At 48.1% G+C, this 24941-nt stretch overlaps 1 protein-coding gene and 1 pseudogene across 1 annotated transcript; one reads left to right on the top strand and one right to left on the bottom strand.

Moving 5' to 3' along the window:
• LOC123153651 (histone-lysine N-methyltransferase ASHH3-like) overlaps window positions 1-4344 on the bottom strand; it is a 36492-nt pseudogene extending 32148 nt beyond the window's left edge.
• A 349-nt stretch (window positions 4345-4693) lies between these two features.
• On the top strand, window positions 4694-6324 carry LOC123153650 (F-box protein At5g07610-like). The gene is made up of 2 exons (XM_044572670.1): window positions 4694-4884; window positions 4978-6324. Exons 1-2 carry the CDS (start codon window positions 4694-4696, stop codon window positions 6101-6103), a joined length of 1317 nt encoding a protein of 438 aa, XP_044428605.1. The 3' UTR covers window positions 6104-6324.
• The last annotated feature ends 18617 nt before the right edge of the window (window positions 6325-24941 follow it).

Raw genomic sequence — 24941 nt, 5'->3', positions numbered from 1 at the left:
ATCCCGGCGACCCCGAGAGGCCGAGTAGACTGCTGTGGCGATGAAGAAGAAGATCGTATGGGCTGCTCCCCAACATCCTCGAGTCTGGATGCCGACGCCCCCCCCCCCCCTCGGTGACGGAGGAGTAGATGACAGTGCGCGTAGTTGTGCCATGGCCGACTCCTGGCCAGCTCGGACGGCCGGGGAGAAGATCACTCCCCGACGAGTCGGAGAAGCAGGTGCTGGCAACGCTGGCGGTGATGTAGTGCTCGCAATTACCCCCGCAGGTGCCTCCCCCTCAGGTATGGGCCACGTGTGGCTCCCCTCATCGATGGGCGGTGCCCACTAGTGAGTCGGAGTCGGCGGGGCCAAAGACAGGGGAGCCGACGTCGTCGGAGGGACAGCCTTAGACGAAGTATCCGGCACCGTCAAAGAAGACCCCTTTAATGACGAAGAAGCAGCCGTGGGAGGAAGACCTCGATGAGGGTTCGGTGGTGTGACGGCATTGGTCATCTGCATGGGCACCACTCCGCCCGTGGTAGGAAGGGCCAAAGGGTTGTTGGGAGATGAAGTGGGTTTGGACCTCTTGATTGGATTGTTGCTCTTCAATGTGTCCTCCCTTTCATGCCCCTTGTCACCCCCTGGATTATCGCCGTGCTCCCAGACTCGAGGCACAAAGTCACTATCAACCCGGAAGTCTGATTTTTCCAGACTGTAACAGAACTCATAAACTTTTTTTTGAACCACCACATCGGTAGAGAGAGAGTCAATTGTGCTGCTTTCGAAAGCATCAAGGTTCGGCACCACTACCTGGATACGAACAATTCCTCTCCGACGTAAACAGAGAAGATCGACGTTAAGAGTAGCGCCAATCACCGAGCCAACCGCCCACACACCCAATAAGTGTCGGAGAGCATGAGGCACCCTATGCACATGGACCCAAATAGGTATCAACTCGAAACGGTGTGGTATCTCCTCTGGCTTCCAAGGCTTAAACTCGATAGTGACATTGTGAGACTTGATGAAAACTACAAACCCAGTGACCCTGTGTAGAACTTCCTTACTCGGAAAGGACATGCAAAAAGAGTCCTGGCCTTGCGACATGGCCTCCCACGTCCACTGCAGTTGGTACAGAGCAATCTTAGCAACCTCTGCCTCCACGATACTGGGAGTTATAGAGCCACCAGAAATAGATACCAACGCCGTCAGTGAATCCTGTGGTGCAAGATCCTCCCTGCAGACATTGTCGGGCATCTGAAAAAAGGCCATACTTTCAGTTCCATAACCACACAACATCGCCACCGGCTTCGGCATCTTGAAAGCAGGGCAGCGCCGCAAAGTCATCGAGTGATTAGTCTTGTTGCAAAAGAAACAAAACTGTTGTGTCTCGCAGTCATCATTTGTGTGCCCTGCAGACTGGCACTTAGAGCATCACACCTTCTTAGGAATTGCTGCACCCTCGGATGCCCCTGAAGGTTGAATCGTAGGTGTAGGCTGCTGTTGCATTGGTCCTAGCTGCATATGCATGTACTGGCCGTGACCTGCAACCATCATAGACGAAGGGGCCATGGTAGGCACCTGCACTGGTGGTGGCATCATAGGGTCCGCAGGTGGGGGAGTGGTGGATGACAGAGCTACTCCCTAGTGCGTCTTCTGACAACCACCCTTGCTTCCCTTCGGCTTGCGAGGTCGTGCAGCAGCAGGGCCTCCGGTGGTAGCAGAGTTGTGTGGCGGCCTGGCGTTGAAGCTCGGTGCCATCTGCACCCCGGCGGGAGCACCATGATGCTGCACATAAGCGTTCATCGCTGGTTGAAAAGCTACAGGCTGCTGATGTTGCTGCGCGAAGCCAGTCATTGGTTGAAGAAGATACAGCGGCTGCGGCACGAGCTGACCTAAGGTCCCAAAAAACTGCTGCTGGAACAGCGCCTAATACACGGTGGACTGTTGCACCGGCTGCGGATGCTCCGGCGGCTGCTGCACCGGCGCGAAAGTTCCCGGCGGCGCATAGGGTTGCGAGACCTGCACCGGCTGGTAAACCCCCGGTGTGAAGCCAAGAGCGCCTCCCGACGGCGAAGCATTTGGCTAAGAGGAGCTTGAAGATGGATTAGACTGGTGGCTGGTGGAGGTGCCCGGCCGCGCGGATGTGTCGGCGCGCGTCATTGCTGGCGAGCGGACGACAACCACGAAGGAAGGATTGAACCTCGGGTTGGCTGCCTGCTCTGCCCGGTTCCACAAGTGTCTAAGCCAACGGCTGAGATTGACCATCTGGAGCCGACGTCCAGGATTCGTCTGATCACATGTCAGACCTGAAACAGCCACAGATGACGGATCGAGATTTCGAACTATTATCGCTTTAGCACCCCGCCCTGCCTGACCCGAAGAAAGCACCAACGAACAGAATTCCGGTGAGGCCTCCCCATCTCCGAGATACACCTGCGGCAAGAGATCGCCGAGAGTTCTTGGCGGCGATGCCCGAGGAGGCGGGATCGGGCCGATCCAAGGCTTGATCAGTGGTCTTGACCGGATGGGCACCCCGGAGACGCCGCGGGCGGCCGCGGCAAGTATCATCGGTGACACCTTCGATCCTAGCACATCCACGATAGCACCTGACGTAGAGGCCACCGCGATCTCCGCCGAGTCCAGCAACGGTTCTCCGTTCTTGTCAGACCTGCAAACACGAGAAACCTCACCTGTCCGTCGAGACGATGGTCTCTCCCACAAACTAGACGCCGGTGTAGGGTAACCAATGTGCGCCCAGAACTCAGCCACCAGTTCCTCGTCCGTCTTCCTCCGACGAACAACCTAAGACTGCAGAGTAGAGGCTTCGATGGAGGAGTCTTGAACCGCATGCACCACCTCCTCCGCATCGGTAGAACCTAGGCAAGAGAACCGAGATCCGGAATCCGCCGGCGGCGTCGGCGACCAGCACGGCGCCAGCGTGAGCCGTCGTCCAGAGGCGAGCTGCATGGCTCAGTGTACAAAGCACACTCCTTTTTCGATTGTACAAAGCAGCGCACACCCGAGCCCAAGATTGTATAAACCTGGACTTGTTCCCCTTGTTTGTCGCATCAATGACCATATTGCTGCTGACCTCACAAAGATAGAAGTTAGTGTAACGTTGTCTCTTCATTTTCCATAGTCTTTCCTCACAAGTTATGTCATCAATAACTACAATATTGATGCAGGATATATGGATATTAGTTTGATCACCCAATATGAGTAAAAAATAATAATACTTGCATTTGTCTGCATCTCATTTAATTGCTCAAAATAGATTTCAACAAACCCATACCTTCTCCTACATATTCTATAACAAATTCTCCTTTCTTTATTTCGTCCTCGGCTATCAATCCAAAGCCACATTTCTCTGTCTAGAATAATATAACAGTCTTTTAGGGAATTGTTGGCAAGTGAAAAAATACATTCCAATTAAAAGGTTTTATTAAACAATTAAATATATACACCACTTCACATGAAATCTAGAGAACGGTCATTAAATAATAATGTTTGGCTATACGACAAAAAACATCAAACATGAAACAACTTGCTTAGATTCTATGTGGACTTATTAACACATAAAAGCAAACTTTCCTCCTTGCATTTATTTTTTCCAATTGTGAAGTATTCAATGTTGAAGTATTGCTTGTATTGTGCATGAAGAATGAAGATACTGGCTCACAAGATAAAGGATTTGCGATGGTTTAAGGTACAGGATATTGCGCACAAAACGTGACTATAGGTTGGATATTTTGCTAACATGCAGATTAATTTAAGGGCCAGCTCAAATATGAAGTACAGAGATAAGTAATGGTGTTCCTAAGATATCTCTGAATTATATATAGTTCCAGACAGATTCGGCATGCATGTATAGGATATAGCCAAATATGATAGGTCAAGAACATTTTCCTCTGTTTGTATCCGCTAAGGTGTTCCTAAACACAAATTAGGTCGCATATTTTCCTCTGAAAAGAACTAGCCATATGTTGTGGAAGGCGCTGGTCGCTGATGATCTAGTTAATTAGGCCAGCACAACTAGAATCTTCCCACATGAAACAACACATGCATACCCAAGAAAAGAAAAAAAAATCTCTTTGTGTATATTCCTTCTCTCCTTCGCTAGATTCATACAGAGGAGAGCGCGCTGTCCCCCAGGAAGATGTTAGCACAATGCTGTCGTGAGCCGGCCCACCATGGGAGACTTCAACCACCGTTTGGGTTTATCCGGCTTCGGTCTCGACTCTCGACCAATTGATTGTACTTGGTGGCTAGCTGCTCATGAGTCATGACCACGTCACTCGTACTGCAGCTCTGCTTTAGTTGACCATGCCGCTTAGCTGCTTCCTCGACGCTGGCGTTGCACGCCATGCCATTGCCCAACTCCACGAAATGTCGACAAGAGGGGATTCATCGTCGATGATGGCTGTAGCAGGGAGGATTTTCCCAGATGATCCTGACAAAACTTGTATGTTACTTATGCTTCCTTTTCATGCTAAGAACGTATTTATTTACCTGTGCTAGACCCATAGCAACGCACGGGCGTTTTACTAGTACTTCCTCCGTCCCAAAATAAGTGACTCAACTTTGCACAAGATTTAATACAAAATTAGTGCAAAGTTGAGTCACTTATTTTGGGACGGTGGGTGTATATAATAAAGATTCCTACTTTTATGTTCTTTTTGGGTTGATTTTTAAAGGGGTCTAGTGGAAATGGGACATGTACGGTTTAGCCCAATATACTAATGACGGCCCATTAGCCTCCCCCGTCCCTGTAGGTTTAAATCCCCTCCCCCGCCCCCCTAGGTTTCATCACCCCTGCTCCGCGTTTGACGGCGCTGCCGCCGCCAGGTCCACACCGGTGGATCGAGCTCGCCAGTGGGAGGACGGACGCAAATCAACTCGGATCAGGTACGCAGAACAGACATCGCCATGAATCATTGCGACCTTCCTCTCCCTTCTTCACACGATCCCCTGAGACCACTTCTCCATCTCTGTGTGCAGGTCATCCTCTTCTCCTCCCAGCGGCAGCGAGACGGCGGCCGAGAGACTCACGGACGACCTCCTAGTCGAGATACTCTCGCGCGTGCCCGCCAGGTCGCTCTGCCGCTTCAAGTGCGTCTCCAAGCACTGGCTCGGCCTCATCAACGGCCGCACCTACCGCCGGAAGCTCCCCCGGACCCTGACCGGCTTCTTCTTCAGGGGCACCACGGAGGAGCAATTGGTACATCCAGTTCTTCATTTCACTAATTTATCCGGGAGCCGCAGTCGCACCAGTCTCACCGTCCTGCCCTACGGCCGGAAAGCCTTTCTTTTGGACTGCTGTAATGGCCTCCTTCTCTACGGTGTATCTGCCCATGGTGGCAAGCGCCTTTACGTCGTGTGCAATCCTGCCACGGAGGAATGGACAGAGTTGCCGCATTGCGACCATGCTGGCTGGGTGGGTATTGTGCACTTAGGTTTTGATCCAGCTGTGTCCCCCCACTTCCATGTGTTTTTGTTCACGGACGAACTAAATGGATTTGGTCTCCCTGGAGTGGACGTCTGTTCATATATCTATTCATCAGAAACCGGGAGGTGGATTCATAAGGAGAAGAAATGGTACTGGGATATTGATCTCGTTCGTGTTCACTCAGCTGCATATCTTAATGGTAGTCTGCATTTTTTCGCCGATGTCAATCACTCTACCCTGTGTCTAGCTGCCGACAAGGAGGCGGGAACAATGATATACTCTCGTGTTCCTACTCTGAATGATGGTTTTATGCAGCAGTCACAGGGCTGCTTGTATTATGCTGGTTTTGAAAGAGATGAAAATGATGATCAGGATGTTCGACTGCTAGTTTATATTCTCGAAGACTATAATAGTAAAGAATGGATACTGAAGCATAGCATTGAAACTTCACATCTATTTGGAGGGCGACATGATGTAGACATTGAGGAGGACTTTTGTTGGATTGCAATTCATCCGGAATGTAACTTGATCTTCTTCACGTTGGGCTGGGATAGAACGTTCATGTTCTATGATATGGATCGTCGGCAACTCAAAGAGATATGCAATCTTGAAAATGTCAATCCACCATATCTGCCATATGTGCCGCTGTATGAAGAGTTACAATCGTTACACAAGTGATGTCAATTATTCGTGCTATATTGCCTATGGAGCATCGGGTTTGGTACGTCTGCTTGCATTTGGTTTGGTCTGTGATTGAATGTTCTGATGTTTTATATGCTTGTAAGTTTGGAGCAATGGTGATTCGTTCTGGGGGCATTGTGGCTGATTTCTCTCAGATGGCTTATTCAAATGTTCAATGTACTTTCTATTGTATGTGCTTATTTGTTATACCAATGGTTCTAGACACCAGACGATATGATACACTTTGGCTGATTACATTGTCACTTCTTTTGGTGCTATTAACTTGTCTGATTCAAATAGGTTATGCTGTTAGCATAACATCACAGGCACAATGCTGTTGTTTATCAAATAGGAAATATTGTGGATCATAACGTTCATCCTCTTGGTAGACAACTTTTAACATAAAACTGCTCCAGAAAACTAGGAAGTCATGGTCTTTGTGTTTGTGGATTTTGTTCACGTAGGTAGGTTTAAAGAGTTTAAAGTAAGCGATATCGCCACAGTGCACTTCCCATGTCAGTCATACTATAATGGTCCACATAAACTCCAGTCCAGAATTCTGATGTGTTAAATAAGAGAGGTAATTCAACTTACTGCTGTGGCATTTGCGTACCGGCATGATGTTCATCTTCCAGGACATTCGTGCTGAGAAGGTCATCATGGGAATTGATTGCCTTGAGCTGGAAAACCTTTGGAAAACTAGGTGCTGCTATCTTACCTGTTCTTATGCAAATTTAGCAGCTTAGTAGAGTGTGCCTGCTTGAATGATGAATCTCGTCCTCTCTCTTCCTGGAGTGCCCTGATGCCTTCATGCTTTTAAGTTTGGAGCAATGGTTGTTCATTCCGCGGGGACCGTCGCTGATTTCCCTGAGACTAATTATTCAAAATATGTGCCTCGTGTGTGAATGCAATCCAGCCACAAGGTATTGGGTCATGGTTCTGGCCTTCGGCTAGGCCACCGGACAATGGTCATTCCGCGGGTATTGTCGCTGATTTCCCTGAGACTAATTATTCAAAATATGTGCCTCGTGTGTGAATGCAATCCAGCCACAAGGTATTGGGTCGTGGTGCTGGCCTTCGGCTAGGCCACCGGACAATGGCCATTCCGCGGGTATTGTCGCTGATTTCCCTGAGACTAATTATTCAAAATATGTGCCTCGTGTGTGAATGCAATCCAGCCACAAGGTATTGGGTCGTGGTGCTGGCCTTCGGCTAGGCCACCGGACAATGATCTCTGCCCCGAGGAGCTGGCAGGATTCTACGCCGGAACTCCTTCTAATCCGTCCCGGCAAACGAACATAAGACATGCCGAAGCCCTGAAAACTGACCGGAAGAAAAAGCGCGACCATTCGTCTAAGCATCGCCGGGGACTAAAACCATAACCTATCTACTAGCCAGAGCCAAGGCCACCAGGATTCCCCTCCTCGCCATCGACCGCCAGTGTGGCAGCCAAAGTGGAGACGTATCCATAGGCTTGTTGGCGGAGGCAAGGGACAGAAGGTTTTGCCCTAATCGTCTTGCGAGACGGAAAAGAAAACTAAATTTGTTCTTGTTTCATCATAAACCCATTGCTATAGCTCATCTCATGGCATAATGCATTTTTGTTCAGGACTTTTATTCCGCGGCCACAAGGGAGATTGACAACAAGAATTTTTCTAGGAATTATCAAGAGAACTTAGAAGGTTTTTTTTACCTGTGTTAGCTCATTTTTGCGTGTGTCTGTGTGTGAAAAAGTAAGGCAACAAGCTGCTAATGCAGACCAGAGTGATGAATTGTCGAGAGAGCTTCATTGTTCAGCCCATTTGACGACCCACTGAGGTCCTGCTAGCAAGAAAACCAAAGTCCCGAGCCCGCCATAGTTGTAGGCTTCAATCCCCTTCCTCCTCGCTCGACGGCACCACAGGCGCCATCTTCCGCCGCCATGTCCATGCCGGCGGATCACTCTCGCCCGCGGGAGTAAGTCCACTGTTGGAAATAAACCAAACCTAGTCGCGTACTAGTATGCTACAGCAGTGAATTAGGAGTAGTATAGCTATTAGCCGTGTCCTGTCCTGGTAGCACAAGTTGTAATCACTAATCAGCTCGTCTAGGTTATGTCATCCGAGTAGATGATGAAGTCCTTTGTCAAGTGGCGTTTGGTCTGCTCCCAGGTGTGTATATAAAGTACATAAGTGCTGCAATTTTCTATGTATAGAACCCGTGGATTTGAGAAGAAATAAATGAAAAGAAGGGCGCGCCACGTGCCCTTGGCAAAGTTTTTCATGCGCGTGTGTTCTGCTACTTTGATGTGATCTTTCCTGAGGGTGAAAACCAACACGTGTTTCAAGTCGTATCCAGTACGCAGAGCAGCAGTATAAACCATCGCCAACTCCTTCACTGATCCCCTGGCCTGACCTCTCCTCTTTGTTTGTGCATATCTTCCTCTCCTCCCCACGGGGGCATGATGGCAGAGTGACTCGCCGACGACCTGCTTGTTGAGATACTCTCACGCGTCCCTGTGAGGTCGGTGTACCGCTTCAAGTGCGTCTCCAAGCACTGGCTCAGCCTTATCGACAACCCCAATAACCACAGGAAGCGCCCTCAAAGTCTAGCTGGCTTCTTCTACACTAGGAGCGACAAAGGGGAGTTGTCTCTAGAAATAGAAGTTTGCTTCGCCAGTGTCTCGCGGAAAGCTGCCCTCCGATCGACACCTCTTTCACCTTTCTTCCCAGCCACGGGCGCATCGATCTACTCGACTGCTGCAATGGCCTCCTTCTATGTCACTGTTGTGATGTCTCCGCTCTGGGTGATGAGTTCTGTTACACCGTGTGCAACCCTTCACAAAGGAGTGGATTTTATTGCCCGATCGTAGCTATGTTAGCAAGGTGGGCATAGTGCGTCTGGGTTTTGACACGGAGGAGGAAACATGAGTGAATATCGGTATCCTTGGTCATCTATATGATGGTTTTATTCGGCAGTCATAGGGTCGCCTGCATTATGCCAATTTTGAGAAAGACCAACATTGTGATGTGGTTCGACTAGTTGTCTATGTTCTCAAGGACTATGACAGCAAACAATGGATATTGAAGCATCGTGCTGAAACTTCATACTTACTTGGAGGGACAAATGTTACTGATTCCTATCAGATTGCTATCCATCCGGTTGATTGCCGTTGGATTGCATTTCATCCGGAATGTAACTTGATCTTCTTCACTGTGGGGTCACCTTCCACATTAATGTGCTACGATACGGTATGGATCATCGACAAGTCAAAGTGGTCTGCCGTATGCGCCTTGGTATGCTAATATTTCAGCCGCGTCTCCCATATGTGCCATTGTATGCAGATTTATCACTTTTCACCGCACACATGATCTCAATATGAAACTGTTGTTGTCTTTATAAGAAGTGGGTCTATTATAGGAATGGATTGTTCATGCACTACTGGAAATTTCGTATACGCCGGGTGTCATGGTCTTCGCTGAGAGCCAAACCACGGACACTCGGCAAAGTAAGAGACGCCGAGTGTGACTCTCGGCAAAGGGAGCATCTCGGCAAACACGTGTTAATGCCGAGGGCAAAGTGGCCACCACGCGGCAAAGTTCTGCCACGTGGCACATACGGCGGCAAATAACGGCACGTTCACGGTTGCAACTCTTTGCCGAGGGTGGCTCTCGGCAAAGATTTAGTCCCACCTCGCCTACCGACAAACAGAAAGATCTGTTTAAATAGTTCAATAGTCCAATCGCACTAAGCTTCGGTCCTCAGTATTAAGAATATGTATTGTCACTATAAATCTTCATGTTGCGGACAGAGGAAATTCATATTGATAGTTTGTATTCTAAAGAATGGATGCTGGTGTTTTCTATAAATTTATGATTGAACCACACCTTTACCGAGAGCAGCTCTCGGCAGAGTAAGAGTTAGCGAGAGGAGCTCTCGGTAAAGACAAGCAACGTGACCTCTTTAAATAGTCGGATAATCCAGATGCAACATGACCTATTTAATTAGGCGAAAGTACCTCGGTGGTATACAATTATGAATATGTATTAATTTTATGATCCAATAGTACCTGTACCGAGAGCTCCTCCTGGGAAAGGAACAATTGCTGAGAGTAGCTCTCGGTAAAGATAAGGCTACCATCAAAGTTTAGTCCCACCTCGCCTAGAGACAAGCAACATAACATGTTTAAATAGTGGGATAGTCCAGATGCAGTAAGCTTCAGTATTCATTACACTCTTATTAAGGAGATGAACTATCACTATGAATGTTCACCTATTTCGGGCAGAGAAGATTCAAAGTGATAGGTCACCTTCTTAATGGTGGATGCGGGTGTTTTTTGTTAATTCAACTATTATTTTCCTCTGAGGCCGCTTGTAAACCGCACCGTCTCCAAGCTAGTCTCAGGGTATCGAGAGGGAACATGTATGGTTTGTGCAGGAAGTGTGGGTCATATTGCTCCATTGGCCTCGAAACTTCTCGTGCTCTAAAAGGGGGCAACTGCATGACACGTGCCACGCCCCTGCATTTTTCAGGCAAGCGTGCAATATTGGAGAATTTTATTGCTCTGCTAGTGTTTCATCGCCGGAAATTGCGGATCAGCAAGGCAGCACAAGAAAATCATGCCCGGCAGTGGCATAGGAAATCCTTTGAGATGTCCTTGTGTCATGTCTAGGCCTAGCACAAATGAGGGATGGGCATGCCCTGCCATCGGGTTACCGAAATTACCTCGGTGTCATTCCTGATGCAACCGTTGGAATCCTCGGAAAATCGCACGATGGTAGGATTGCTCAGGATCTGGCACGATGTCATCACATGGCCCCTGTAGGGGGTGGTAAAAGTTTGGTCGCATTTCGAGTAAGTATCCCTTGAGGCCGCTTGTAAACCTCACCATCTCCGAGTTAACTGCACCATCTCCGAACTAGTCTCTGGGTATCGAGAGGGAACGTGTCCGGTTTGTGCAGGAAGTGCGGGTCCTGTTGCTCCGTTGGCCTTGAATATTCTCATGCTCTAAAGGGGGGCAACTGGATGACATGTGCCATGCCCCCGCATTTTTCGGGCACGTGTGCAATATTCGAGAAATTTATTGCTCTGCTAGGGTTTCATTGCTGGAAATTGCAGACCAGCAAGGCGACACATGCAATCATGCCCGGTAGCGGCATGGCAAATCCTTTGTGATGTCCTTGTGGCATGCCTAGGCCTTCAACAGACGAGGGAGCACTACTAGGGAAAAGCCTAGCAGCAGCGCAGGTTTTCGGCCTTTTAGTAGCGCGGGGGCCGGCGCTACTAATAAGGCACTACAGCTAACGTATAGCAGTAGCGCTGGTCCACCCGCGCTACTGCTACACAAGTGTTGCAGCAGCGCACTTAAAGGAACCTCGCTGCTGCTAATAGCTATCGCGCGCTTCCCCTGCGCACGCTACTGCTACAACCGCGCTGCTGCTAACTTTTCTCCACTCGCTACTGCTAATTTTAGTAGTTTTTTGTTTTTTTCGGCATATTTGTTTTGTATTTGAACAGGCTTTATAGAAGAATCTCTAGCACATACAAATGTCATCATGATACACATCCAAATGCCTGCGAGACCACAAATGTAATCATAGCATATACATACAAATAGTCTCGTCATAATCATCATCCAACACAAAGTGGTATCTTGTCATCATCTCGAAAATAGCGATACATGCAAGTCTCGAATACTTGCAACTACAATGTCATCCATCTAAACAAAGGTATACGCGAGAAGATCTATCACTATGAGTGAGAGCGGAACTATGCAGTACATGAGATGGCGGTTACAAGTCCTCTCCCGCGCTAGCGTGAACCTCAAGTAACTAGCTTCTCCTTCTTGTCTGCTTTTGAAGCCTTTATGGCTGGCGTCCGAGAACCCATTCACTTGCGCCTGACACTCATGCCACTCGTTGTACACCCCCGGAACCTTCCCTTTGTACACGACATAGCAGTTCCATCTCGCCATCAAGAAACTAGGTACCTGTTAAAGATGCATGTTCATGAAGAGGATGTACAATCATATATATGCAACAAAATATACTAGAGAACACCGAAAAAGAAAGGGTTAGCAACTAGATGAAACTAGGGATCGTGGACATCACAAAGTTGCATCGCTACAAATAATATACATTTTCAACCGACACATATCATCATCATCGTCATCATAAATCACTAGAAATTCCATCCTTCCATATCATCGAGGATGGACCCTAGCTTCTTGAACGGCGTGAGGTCTAGACGTTGCATGCCTATGCGAGTTCGGACGTCAGCTCGCGATATAGGGCCGTGGTGGAACATCCCCTTCTCATCGACGACTTCTTTCATGATGATCGTCGCAATGTCGCTTTGGATGCGAAAGAAGTCATCTCTAAGTTTATAATCCGCTTTTCCATGAGATTCTAGCCACTTGTGGATATCATCATTTCTGCTTCTCATGCGAAGCTTTTGGTGATCCGTGTTGAACTGAATCATGAGATGGAGGATGTAGAATCCATCCTTCTTGCTTGGTTTTGGGACTTGGATGCAGGAGAAGTTAGTTTTATGCGCGAAACCCATCTTCTTGTTCCTTTGTTTCCTGATCTGCATGTGGCCACCTCTAAAGCTGAAGCCTTGGAGAGCATCATCTAGAATATTCATTATGTGGGTGTAGTCTTTTTTCTCGTAGTCTCTGGAAGGGTCAAAATACACGGCGTGGGAGACTTGCGGATAAAGAACGATAAGGACGGCGCGCCCGTTGCTGCGGGGAAAAGACACCTCAAATTATTCCCCATAGAGAGAGAAGGAATGATTGAAATGTATGAAAGGGTTGTTCGAAACTGACTTACTTTGGATGATAAGGCACGAGGACAATTTCGGCATGACCTTTGCTAAAAAATGGACATATCGAGCGCCTGAAATTCACTGGAATGGAAATGAATCAACATTCCGGCGTAACATAGGCAACTCGGATCATTTACCAAAACATGACATGTCCAAAACATGACATATCCACATATCACATGTCCAGTTCAAATTTGCATATAAATTCAGCAAATTTTGAAACCTATCTAAATTCATAACTAAATAGATAACCTAATTAACATAACTAAAACCTAAGTAAATTAACCTTAGCTAGCAGAGAGAGAGGGGGAGGGTTTACAGAGGGTGCAAGGCGAGGAGGCAGGCCCGACGACGGCCGAGGTTGGGAGGGGAGGAAGCAGAGGAAGGAGGCGAGGGCCGACGGGTCGGGGCGAGCGCCGGCGCCGGGGGCGAGCGCGCCTGGGTCGGGGGCGGCGGGGTCGGGGGCGAGCGCGCCGGGGTTGGGCGCGGCGGGGTCGGGGGCGGCGGGGTCGGGGGCGAGCGCGTCGGGGTCGGGAGCGAGCGCGCGGAGGTCGGGGGCGGGCGCGGCGGTGCAAGGCGCTAATTCGATTGTTCCATCGTTGAATGGGTGTGTTACCACGAGGTTGACGCGCCCACACTTTCTTAACAAGGTCATGAAATCCCTCTCTAGTGAGCCATCCCAGTTCAAATTTAAACTGGTGATGGTTAGAACTTGGGATTGGTTGTGCAAAATTGGTCAGCAAAGGAGCGTGATCCGATAAGGCCTCAATACATTCTAGAGCCCGAACCGATGCTAGGGGATATTTATATTCCCAGTCGGTGGTAACTAGCACTCGGTCAGTTTTTTTTCAAATGTTGGCACTGGTCGGTTATTGGCCCAGGTATACTGACGACAAGACATCGTGATCTCCCTCAGATCCAGGCTATCAATAATAGCATTAAAGAGGAAAGGTCACCTAGTATCTAACCGGTCATTGTTTTTTTCCTGCTGATATCGATGTGTATTAAAATCCCCCCAATTAACATGGGGTGGGGATTGTCTCGATAGGTATTAACAAGTTCTTTTAGAAATGCAGACTTAAACTCCTCTTGAGCGGCGCCATATACAGCCACCAAACTCCAAAGGAAGTTGTCGGACTTGTTTCGAATGTCGAATTTGATATGATAATCCCCCTTTGACGTGGACAATAGTTGCAAGTAAGTAGAGCAATATTCCACCGGACCTCCCGGTTGGCGGCAATACGTGCCATTCGTAATCCAAACCACTTGAAAAGTGGTCGAGAGTATGCGTTCGAAAATCACGTTTGCCCGACTCAGTGATAGCTTCAAAGTCCAATGCATGATCCTTTACACAATAGGCAATGTGTTTGTGTTTAGCCAAGTCACCAAGACCTCTGCTATTCCAAAACATGTCTCTCATGCTGTACCATTTTTTTTGTTTAGAGACCTTCGCCTTCTTAGAAGAGCGCCCTCTTTTCTTTGATGTGTTATACTTGTTCTTGCGCACCGACGCGACAAGCTCACAAAGCGTAGTGTCCCATACAATATCGTCAAGGTCTACTTCAGTCGTGTCTTTAACTAAATGAGAGAGAAGCTTGCCTTTGTGATTGGCATCAACATCCTCATCCACCTCATCTGACATGAGAGGGTCAACAAAAGTCGACAATTTAGGAGCAACCGTAAGCCGGTCGAACTCCACTTGTTTAAGAGCCTTAACCGAAAAATCTACCTCTTTCTCATTATGTCCTAGTGACACTCCAAGTCTAGTGATATTTGAAGAAACTTTGGATTTATCAAAAGACATAAACTATTTGCGAGAAGGGGTACCTTCGAAGTCGAGGTTGCGGATAGCCATCCTACGCATGGCCTTCACCATAGAGTCCTCATCTGTTGCTGCAGAACCGTCAGTCCCGACGTAATGACGCCCGCTGCGCCTCAGCGGAGAAGGAGAAACATGGGCCACCAATCCCATCTTGGCGCCTCCGAGAGGCGGAGTAGTTTGCTGCGGCGATGAAGAAGACATCCCGGCGACCCCGAGAGGCGGAGTAGACTGCTGTGGTGATGAAGAAGAATATCGTATGGGCTGCTCCTCAACATCCTCGAGTCTGGATGCTGACGCCCCCCCTCGGTGACAGAGGAGTAGATGACAGCGCTCGTAGTTGCTCCATGGCCGACTCCTGGCCAGCTCGAACGACCGGGGAGAAGATCACTCCCCGACGAGTCAGAAAAGCGGGTGCTGGCAACGGTGGTGGCGATGTAGCGCTCGCAATTGCCCCCGCAGGTGCCACCCCCTATGGGCCATGTGTAACACCCCGGATATGATTTACCTAATATGTAATCCAACTCTTGCCGTTTCCGGCGTTAAGTTATTTTATTTCCTCGGGTTCAGGTTTTTTGTCTCCGTGTGTTGTTGTCGTTGTCATACATCTCATATCATGTCATCATGTGCATTGCATTTGCATACGTGTTCGTCTCATGCATCTGAGCATTTTCCCCGTTGTCCGTTTTGCATTCCGGCGCTCCGTTCTCCTCCGGTGGTCATTTCTACCTTTCTTTCGTGTGTGGGGTTAAACATTTCCGGATTGGACCGAGACTTTCCAAGCGGCCTTGGTTTACTACCGGTAGACCGCCTGTCAAGTTTCGTACCATTTGGACTTCGTTTGATGCTCCAACGGTTAACCGAGGGACCAAGAAGGCCTCGTGTGTGTTGCAGCCGAACACCCCTCCAATTTGGCCCAAAACCCACCAAAACCCTCTCCATCATCTAGAGCGTTCGATCACGATCGCGTGGCCAAAAACCACACCTCAGTTGGACACTCCTAGCTCCCTCTATGCCTATAAATAGCCCCTCCTCCGAAATCCCGGATTCCCCTCGTCTCCTACCCTAAAAAAATCTACCGCGCCGCGCCGGACACGTCCTTGCCGGACGGACAAGTCGCCGCTGCCGCCCGCGACGTATCAGGGCACACCACGTGCCGGCTCTAGCCTCTGCCACCGCCGAGGCCCGCCGGCCCGAAGCCGGCCCTCTCCCCGCGCAAACCGGGCCGCGCCCCGCGCTCGCTAGCGCCGCCGCCTCCTTCGGCGCCGGCCGCCCGACGCCGCCGCGTCCTTCGCCGCTCCGCCGCGGTTCCTCTACTCCGACGCGCCGCCCCGCCCCGCGCACCTCGCCGCCCGCCGCCACATCACCGTCTTCCGCCGCGGCCGAACCCCGCCTCCGCCGTCCACCTCGTCGCCGGTGGAAGTCCCCGCTCCGGCCACTCCTTCCTCGCCCGCCACCGTCGTCTACAGGGATTCCGGCGAGTCTCCAGCGAGATCTGCCGCCGCCTCGGGAGACGTGCCCCGGATCCAGATCCGGATCCAAACCCTAGGGTTGACTTTTGCCCCGTTTCCAGTATTTTTTGCATATTTCGTCATGCTATATCTCCTCATCTGTAGATCCGTTTTGGAGAGAACATCAAAATGTTCGTCTCAGAGAGCACATCATTTCACCTCATTGCATCATTTTCATTTGAGTTGATCTTGATGCCCGAAATGTTGTTGGAAGAGTGCTATTTGAGATAATTGTCAGATCTGCTGCACCAATTAGTTTTTTGTCATTTTTGTCATGATTCTTGTGTGCATGATATGCTCCTGAGTTCTACATGTGTTTTGTCATATGCTTTGCCATCTTTACAGAGGTGCCATCCATGTATTTTTGTGATGTGTGTGGTGACTAGCACAAGCTTGCAAAGTGGTGCATTCGTTAATGCTGATTTCAGGGACTTAGCAATTCCACTAAGTCCTTGAACTATTTTTATCAATATGTCATATGTTCATGTTGTTTCCTAGTGATCCGTGCCTCTTTTGAGGATGATCAGTAAGGATGATTTGTTAATCTTGTAGTGCTCTATCCATCCATTTCCTTGTTTGCAATTATGGAGCACCCTAGCTTGAGTCAATCGAGCTCTACTTTTGCTATTTCATGAATCTGGGCAGATTGTCTACTTGTTAGCGACTTTGCCGAGGATGTTATAGTTGATCCGTTCATGCTATGTTATTCTTCTTGCCATGTCTAACTTGTATAATGTGTATTCTTGATGGGTGTATGCTTAGTTTGTCATGTCTTGCTCTGTAGTGAGTGCATCGAGCTCGTAAACATGCCTACTTGATATCTGATTTGCATGTTCCAGTTTTTCACTAAGTCTGTGATCTGATTATATTTTTGCCATGTTCACATGCTTGCAATTGTATTTTATGATCCCTTTTGTCTCAAGGTCACTAAGGGACTTTGTTAAGATCTTTGAGTAGCTACATGTCATGCCTTGCTTTGCCATGTTAAGTTCCAGTAGCATATAGTTTTCTTGCTCCAAAATGTGCTACCTGATCTGAAATTCCAAACAAGTGTTAATTTCACTAAGTCTGAAACCTGTTTACCAATTGCACTTTCGCCATGCTCGTTTGAACCTGTTAATGGATGAATTGGCCGTAGCTCAGTGTTCATCTTTTGTTAAGCATCATGAATGGATCCCTGCCATGTATTTTGTTGCCATGTTTAAGTGTTGTAGCATGTATAACTTGTTGCATTTAAATGGCTACTTGCAGTTTATCGCAGACCGGTGCCATATTTGAATTGCTTGCCATTTCCAAACCGTGCATCCGATTCCGGTGTTCTTTATATCTATTTCATCCGAAATCACCTCATATTTCCAGTGGCACTCTTGGATTTCCAAGTTGAGGCCAGGTTCTTTCATTCCATGTCAAATCTTGCATATGCATCACATATCGCATCCCGCATAGTATACCATGTTTGCATCATGTTGTTTGAGCTTTGCACGTGGTTGATTGTGTTCCGTTTGCTTGTTTGTCTTGTTTGGGTAGAGCTGGGAGACGAGTTCGCTAACGAGGAGCCCGTTGAGTTTGCTTTCGAGGATCCAGTCAACTCTGACAACTTTGCAGGCAAGATGATCATACCCTCGAAATCACTTCTATCTTTGCTTTGCTAGATGCTCGCTCTTTTGCTATGCCTATGCTACGATGCCTACCACTTGCTTATCATGCCTCCCAAATTGCCATGTCAAACCTCTAACCTACCATGTCCTAGCAAACCATTGATTGGCTATGTTACCGCTTTGCTCAGCCCCTCTTATACCGTTGCTAGTTGCAGGTGAAGATTGGAGACCGTTCCTTGTTGGAACATTATTATCTTGTTGGGATATCATTATATTATCTTGTTATCTTAATGCATCTATATAATTGGTAAATGGTGGAAGGCTCGGCCTTTTTGCCTAGTGTTTTGTTCCACTCTTGCCGCCCTAGTTTCCGTCATATCGGTGTTATGTTCCCGGATTTTGTGTTCCTTACGCGGTTGGGTAATAATGGGAAACCCTTGACAAATCACCTTGAATAAAAGTCTTCCAGCAATGCCCAACCTTGGTTTTACCATTTGCCACCTAGCCTCTTTTTCCCTTGGGTTTCCGGAGCCCGAGGGTCATCTTATTTAAACCCCCTTGGGCCAGTGCTCCTCTGAGTGTTGGTCCGACTGAGCTGCCTGCGGGGCCACCTCGGCGCAACTTGAGGTTTGGTTTTACTCGTAGCTAGTCTCATCTGAGTGTGCACTGAGAACGAGATATGTGCAGCTCCTATCGGGATTTGTCGGCACATTCGGGCGGTGTTGCTGGACTTGTTTTAACTTGTCGGGTTGTCTTGTAGAACCGGGATGCCGAGTCTGATCGGAATGTCTCAGGAGAAGGTATATCCTTCGTTGACCGTGAGAGCTTGTCATGGGCTAAGTTGGTCTCTCCTGCAGGGATTTGAACTTTCGAAAGCCGTGCCCGCGGTTATGGGCAGATGGGAATTTGTTAATGTCCGGTTGTAGATAACTTGAACCTTAACTCAATTAAAATGAATCAACTGTGTGAGTTACCGTGATGGTCTCTTCTCGGTGGAGTCCGGGAAGTGAACACGGTGTTGGAGTAATGCTTGCCGCAGGTTGTTCTCTAGTTATTCGTTCGCGCTTTGCCTTCTCTTCTCGCTCTCTTTTGCGAACAGGTTAGCCACCACATATGCTAGTCGCTTGCTGCAGCTCCACATATTACCTTGCCTTACCTATAAGCTTAAATAGTCTTGATCGCGAGGGTGCGAGATTGCTGAGTCCCTGTCGCTCACAGATTACTTCCAAACCAGATGCAGGGCCAGACGACTCCGTTCCAGATGATGCGCTTGAGCTCAAGTGGGAGTTCGACGAGGACTCACGCCGTTACTATGTGTCTTTCCCTGGTGATCAGTAGTGGTGCCCAGTTGGGGCGATCGGGACCGTGTTGCATGTTGGGTTGATCTTTTATTTTGGCACCGTAGTCGGGCCATGAGTGATTGGATGATGTAATGCTATTTATGTACTTTGTTTGATGTGGCGAGTGTAAGCCAACTATGTACCTTCCCCTTTTATTATCTATATTACATGGGATGTTGTGAAGATTGCCTTACTTGCGACATTGTTTTCAATGCGGTTATGCCTCTAAGTCATGCTTCGACACGTAGGAGATATAGCCGCATCGAGGGCGTTACAAGTTGGTAATCAGAGCCTTCCCTGACCTTAGGAGCCCCCACTGATTGATCGTGTTTAGCAGCCGTTGTTGAGTCTAGAAAAATGTTTTGAGTCATTTAGGAATTATATATTGGAGAGCTTAGGAATTCTTTTTACTCCCCAGTCCCTTCATCGCTCTGGTAAGGCATCCTGACGTAGAGTTTTGACTCTTCTCTTCTCAAATTTCACAAAAAAAAATTAGGATCACGCGGGTATCTTGGAATCGTTCCGATGGTTTTGTGACGAGAACATTGTTCTTGGTGCCTCCTGTCTTTAGGGGTTGTGGCAGTGTCCCGGGGAGTTGAGCTCCGAGGTGTTGTCATCACAATTTTATCGTTGCAGTTCTGGAATACCTGAGTTTAGTTCGCCGACATCGAAAATCTCTTTTATGCAGTTGTTGGTGAGATAACCTCGACGCCACCCAGTACTGCGGCGGGAGTTCGGGAGTATTGCCATAACTTGTATAACAGATGCTTTTCGAAGGTTGAGGTAGATGGTTTCCGAATTTTTTTCTCGGTTATGTGTTGAAGGATGGATACAGATGGATGTTGGATTTGCTAGATTTGGGTGAGATATTATGCTTCCCCTGTATCCCCAACACCTGATTGCATAACCGGAAAGGTTCGGGAGTTTCATAGGTGGGAATTCTTGTAGCTCTAGCTCTTCTTCCACGGATATTTGGTTTGAGATTGGGATTTCTTACCGAGTATTCGGTCTTGTTCGGTACCTTGTTGATTTATTCCTCTACCTAAATTCTAAGTGGCTTCTCAATTTATGGATATGTGACCATTTCATTTGGAATGCATTCCTTCTTATGTTCGGATGTGAAGACTATATGTTGCAATTTCAACCCGCTTGATTCAGCTTCAATTTTATCTATCAATGTGCTAACGGTTGTCACCCTCTTCAGGATGGCTCCCGCTAAGAGCAGCAATCAGAATCAGAATCAGGATCCGCCACCACCTCCCCCTCCTCCGGAGGCATGGCAAGCTGGGATGGCCGCAACCAATGCAAACACGCAGTTGATCATGCAAATTCTTCAAGAGCGCAATCAAGCGAACCAAGGCAACCAGGGCAACAATCAGAATCACTTTGCTACACTCAACCAGTTCCTTGCTAACCAGCCAAAGACCTTCAGCAATTGTGTTGAGGCAACTAATGCTGACGATTGGCTCGTGGACTTATGCAAGCATTTCGAGTGCAGTAACGTCAGGCCTGAGGACTTTGTCAAGTTCGCTTCCTTCCAACTCAAAGACCAAGCTGCAGAATGGTTCCAGCAGTACAAAGATTCCAGAGGTGGCCATGTGATTACCTGGGATGAATTCCGTCAAGACTTCAAAGCTCATCATATTCCTTAGAGCGTGGTTGAAAGCAAGCGTGAGGAATTCCGCAACCTGAAGCAAGGCTCTTTGTCTGTCTATGACTACAACAAGTTGTTTCAGAAGCTCGCCCGCTTTGCTAAGCAGGACGTCCCTAACAAGAAGAGCATGATATACCAGTTCAGGGGTGGTCTTAGAGGAGAAATCCAGCTAGCTCTTGTTCTCTTTGAGCCCTTGAGGTACGATGAGTTCTACAACATGGCATTGAAGCAAGAGGCTGCTCAGCTGAAGTGTGATGCTTCCAAGAAGCGAGTCAGAGATGCTACTCCTTCTTCCTCTACTCAAGTGGCCAAGCACCAGAAGTATTGTCTTTCTCCTCCTCCGTTCCGTCAGCCGTATCAGCAGAAGAGCAAAGGTGGCAGTGGATCTTCCCACCCACCCAACCCTGGCTTTCAGAACAAGACTTCGTCTCAAGCTCCAAGATCGAGTGCTCCGTATCACCGTTCGCTTTCAGAGGTCACGTGCAACAAGTGCCAACAGAAGGGTCACTATGCCAACAAGTGCTTCAATCAGAGACGTCTCCCTCCTCCTCCTCCTATGAGATCGACAAGTACAGCTATGGTCAAGCATAACCCAAAGCACGCCAAGTTCAACATGCTGAATGCAGCTCAGGCAGAGGACTCGTCAGATGTCATCATGGGTAACCTTCCTGTTAACGATATTCCAACTAAAGTACTTTTTGACTCTGGTGCATCGCATTCCTTCATGTCATTCCCATTTGCATCGGAAAACAATTTTAGTACTAAGGCATTACCTAGAGCTATGCAAGTCATCTCTCCGGCTAAGCGTCTGAGTTCTAGTATGATGGTTCCGGATATTTCTATCATGATGGGTGATTTCAAGTTTCTGGCTTCTCCAATGGTTCTTGGTAACTCGGATATTGATCTTATTCTCGGGATGGATTGGCTTTCTAAGCACAAGGCTCATCTTGATTGTGCAGCCAGGCAGATTCAATTGACTCATTCGTCTGAGGATGTTATTGTCTTTGCCGCTCGCGATAATACAATCTGTCTGTTTTCTCTCAATGAGAAGGGTGAACTGGATGCCATCTCTCAAATTCCAGTCGTTTGCGAATATCAAGACGTCTTTCCAGAAGAGCTTCCAGGAATGCCTCCACACCGGCCAGTTGAATTCGTCATCGATGTTGAGCCTGGCACAGAACTGGTTTGCAAGCGTCCCTACAAGCTCGGACCTGAAGAGTTGAAGGAGCTAAAGAAGCAACTCTGTATTCAAGAGCGAATGGGTCTCATCTGACCTAGTTCTTCTCCGTGGGGTTGTGGAGTTCTTTTTGTGAAGAAGAAGGATGGAACGGACCGACTTTGTGTTGACTACCGTCCATTGAACAAGAAGACTATCAAGAACAAATACCCACTTCCCAACATCAACGAGCTGTTCGAACAACTCAAAGGTGCCCAAGTATTCTCCAAGCTTGATCTCCGTATGGGTTATCACCAGATTCGAATCTGTGAGCAAGATATTCCCAAGACGGCTTTCAGGACAAGCTATGGTTCATATGAATACACTGTCATGTCTTTTGGCCTCGTCAATGCTCCTCCGACTTTCTCTCGCATGATGAACTTCATCTTCAACGCCTACACAAATGACTTCGTTTTGGTCTATCTCGACGACATTCTGGTCTTTTCGAAGAACAAGGAAGATCATGCCAAGCACTTGCGTTTGGTGCTCGATAAGCTCAGGGGACACCAGTTCTACGCCAAGTTCTCAAAGTGCGAGTTTTGGCTCGATGAGGTTCTTTATCTTGGGCATATCATCTCTGCCAAGGGCATTGCGGTGAATCCTGAGAAGGTGTCTGCAATTGTGAATTGGGAACCACCTCAGAACGTGAAGCAACTCCGCAGCTTCCTCGGTCTCGCAAGCTACTGTCGAAGGTTCATTGAGAACTTTTCAAAGATTGTGAAGCCTCTTTCAAACCTTCTCCAGAAGCACGTCACGTAAGTTTGGTCTCCGGAATGTGACATCGCTTTCAACACTTTGAAAGAGAAATTGGTCACTGCTCCAGTTCTGACTCCTCCTGATGAATCCAAACCGTTCGAGGTCTTCTGCGACGCCTCTCTCCAAGGTCTTGGTGCAGTGTTGATGCAAGAGAAGAAAGTTGTGGCTTATACCTCTCGCCAGTTGAAGCCCAACGAGAAGAACTACCCCACTCATGACCTCGAGTTGGCGGCAGTTGTGCATGCTCTTTTGACTTGGAGACATCTCTTATTGGGAAGAAAAGTGGACATCTTCACTGACCACAAGAGTCTCGAGTACATCTTCACTCAGCCTAATCTCAACCTCAGGCAGACTCGATGGGTCGAAATGATTCAAGAGTACAATCCGAGTATCGAGTATACTCCAGGCAAGGCCAATGTGATTGCTGACGCATTGAGCAGGAAGGCTTATTGTAACAGTCTGATTCTCAAGCCTTATCAACCCGAGCTTTGTGAAGCTTTCCGCAAACTCAATCTGCAAGTTGTTCCTCAAGGTTTCCTCGCCAACCTTCAAGTCTCTCCTACCTTGGAAGACCAGATTCGCCAAGCTCAGCTTCTTGATGCTATGGTGAAGAAGGTGAAGATTGGGATTGCCAAGAGCAAACCCAAGTACAAGTGCTACCGCCTTGATGACAAGGATACTCTCTTCTTCGAGGATCGTATTGTTGTGCCCAAAGGTGACCTCCGTAAAGTGATCATGAACGAGGCTCACAATTCACTCCTCTCCATCCACCCTGGGAGCATGAAGATGTATCAGGACCTCAAGCAGGCTTATTGGTGGACTCGAATGAAGCGTGAGATTGCTCAGTTCGTGAATGAATGTGATGTATGCAGAAGAGTGAAGGCAGAACACCAAAGGCCAGCTGGTCTCCTCCAACCTCTTGCCATTCTAGAATGGAAGTTTGACCACATTGAGATGGACTTCGTGACTGGGTTTCCAAAGTCCAAGCGTGGCAATGATGCTATATTCGTTGTCATCGACAAACTCACTAAAGTGGCTCACTTTCTTCCTATCAAAGAGTCAATCACTTCAGCTCAATAGGCGGAGCTGTATACCTCTCGGATTGTCTCGCTGCACGGTATTCCACAGGTGATCTTTTTAGACCGTGGCAGCATCTTTACCTCCAAGTTTTGGGAGTCTTTTCAGAAGGCCATGGGCACCAACATCCGCTTCAGCACAGCTTTCCATCCTCAAACTAGCGGTCAAGTCGAGCGTGTCAATCAGATTCTTCAAGATATGCTCAGGGCTTGTGTGATCTCCTTCAGCATGAAGTGGGAAGATTGTCTTCCATATGCTGAATTCTCCTACAACAACAGTTTTCAAGCAAGTTCGGGCAAGGCCCCATTCGAAATTCTGTATGGCAGGAAGTGTCGTACCCCTCTCAACTGGTCTGAAACCGGTGAACATCAACTTCTGGGAAATGACTTAATCACAGAGGCAGAGGAGATGTGTAAAGTCATTCGAGATAACCTCAAAGCAGCGCAATCACGCCAGAAGAGCTACTATGATAGTAAGCACCGTGATTTGGCTTTCGAGATCGGAGATCATGTTTACCTCCGCGTCTCTCCAATGAAAGGTACTCGTCGCTTCAGTATCAAAGGGAAGCTTTCCCCTAGATCCGTGGGACCTTTCAAGATCGTCAACAAGAGAGGTGATCTCGCCTATCAACTCGAGCTTCCTTCAAACTTTGCAAATGTGCATGACGTGTTCCATGTCTCTCAGCTCCGCAAGTGCTTCAAGACTCCTGACCGCACCATCAACTTCGAAGTCATTGATCTCCAAGAAGATCTCTCTTATTGTGAGCACCCCGTGGCTATTCTTGAAGAGACTGAATGCAAGACTCGCAATAAGTCAATCAAATTCCTCAAAGTCAAGTGGTCACACCATTCCGACCGTGAAGCCACCTGGGAACACGAGGATCACCTCCATTCTGAGTACCCGGTGTTCTTCCAGTCCTAGATCTCGGGACGAGATCCTTTCGTAGTGGTGGAGTGTTGTAACACCCCGGATATGATTTACCTAATATGTAATCCAACTCTTGCCGTTTCCGGCATTAAGTTATTTTATTTCCTCGGGTTCGGGTTTTTTGTCTCCG

Source organism: Triticum aestivum, chromosome 7A (genome assembly GCF_018294505.1).
Source record: "Triticum aestivum cultivar Chinese Spring chromosome 7A, IWGSC CS RefSeq v2.1, whole genome shotgun sequence".
NCBI lineage: Eukaryota > Viridiplantae > Streptophyta > Magnoliopsida > Poales > Poaceae > Triticum > Triticum aestivum.
This window is presented reverse-complemented; position numbering and strand designations above follow the sequence as displayed.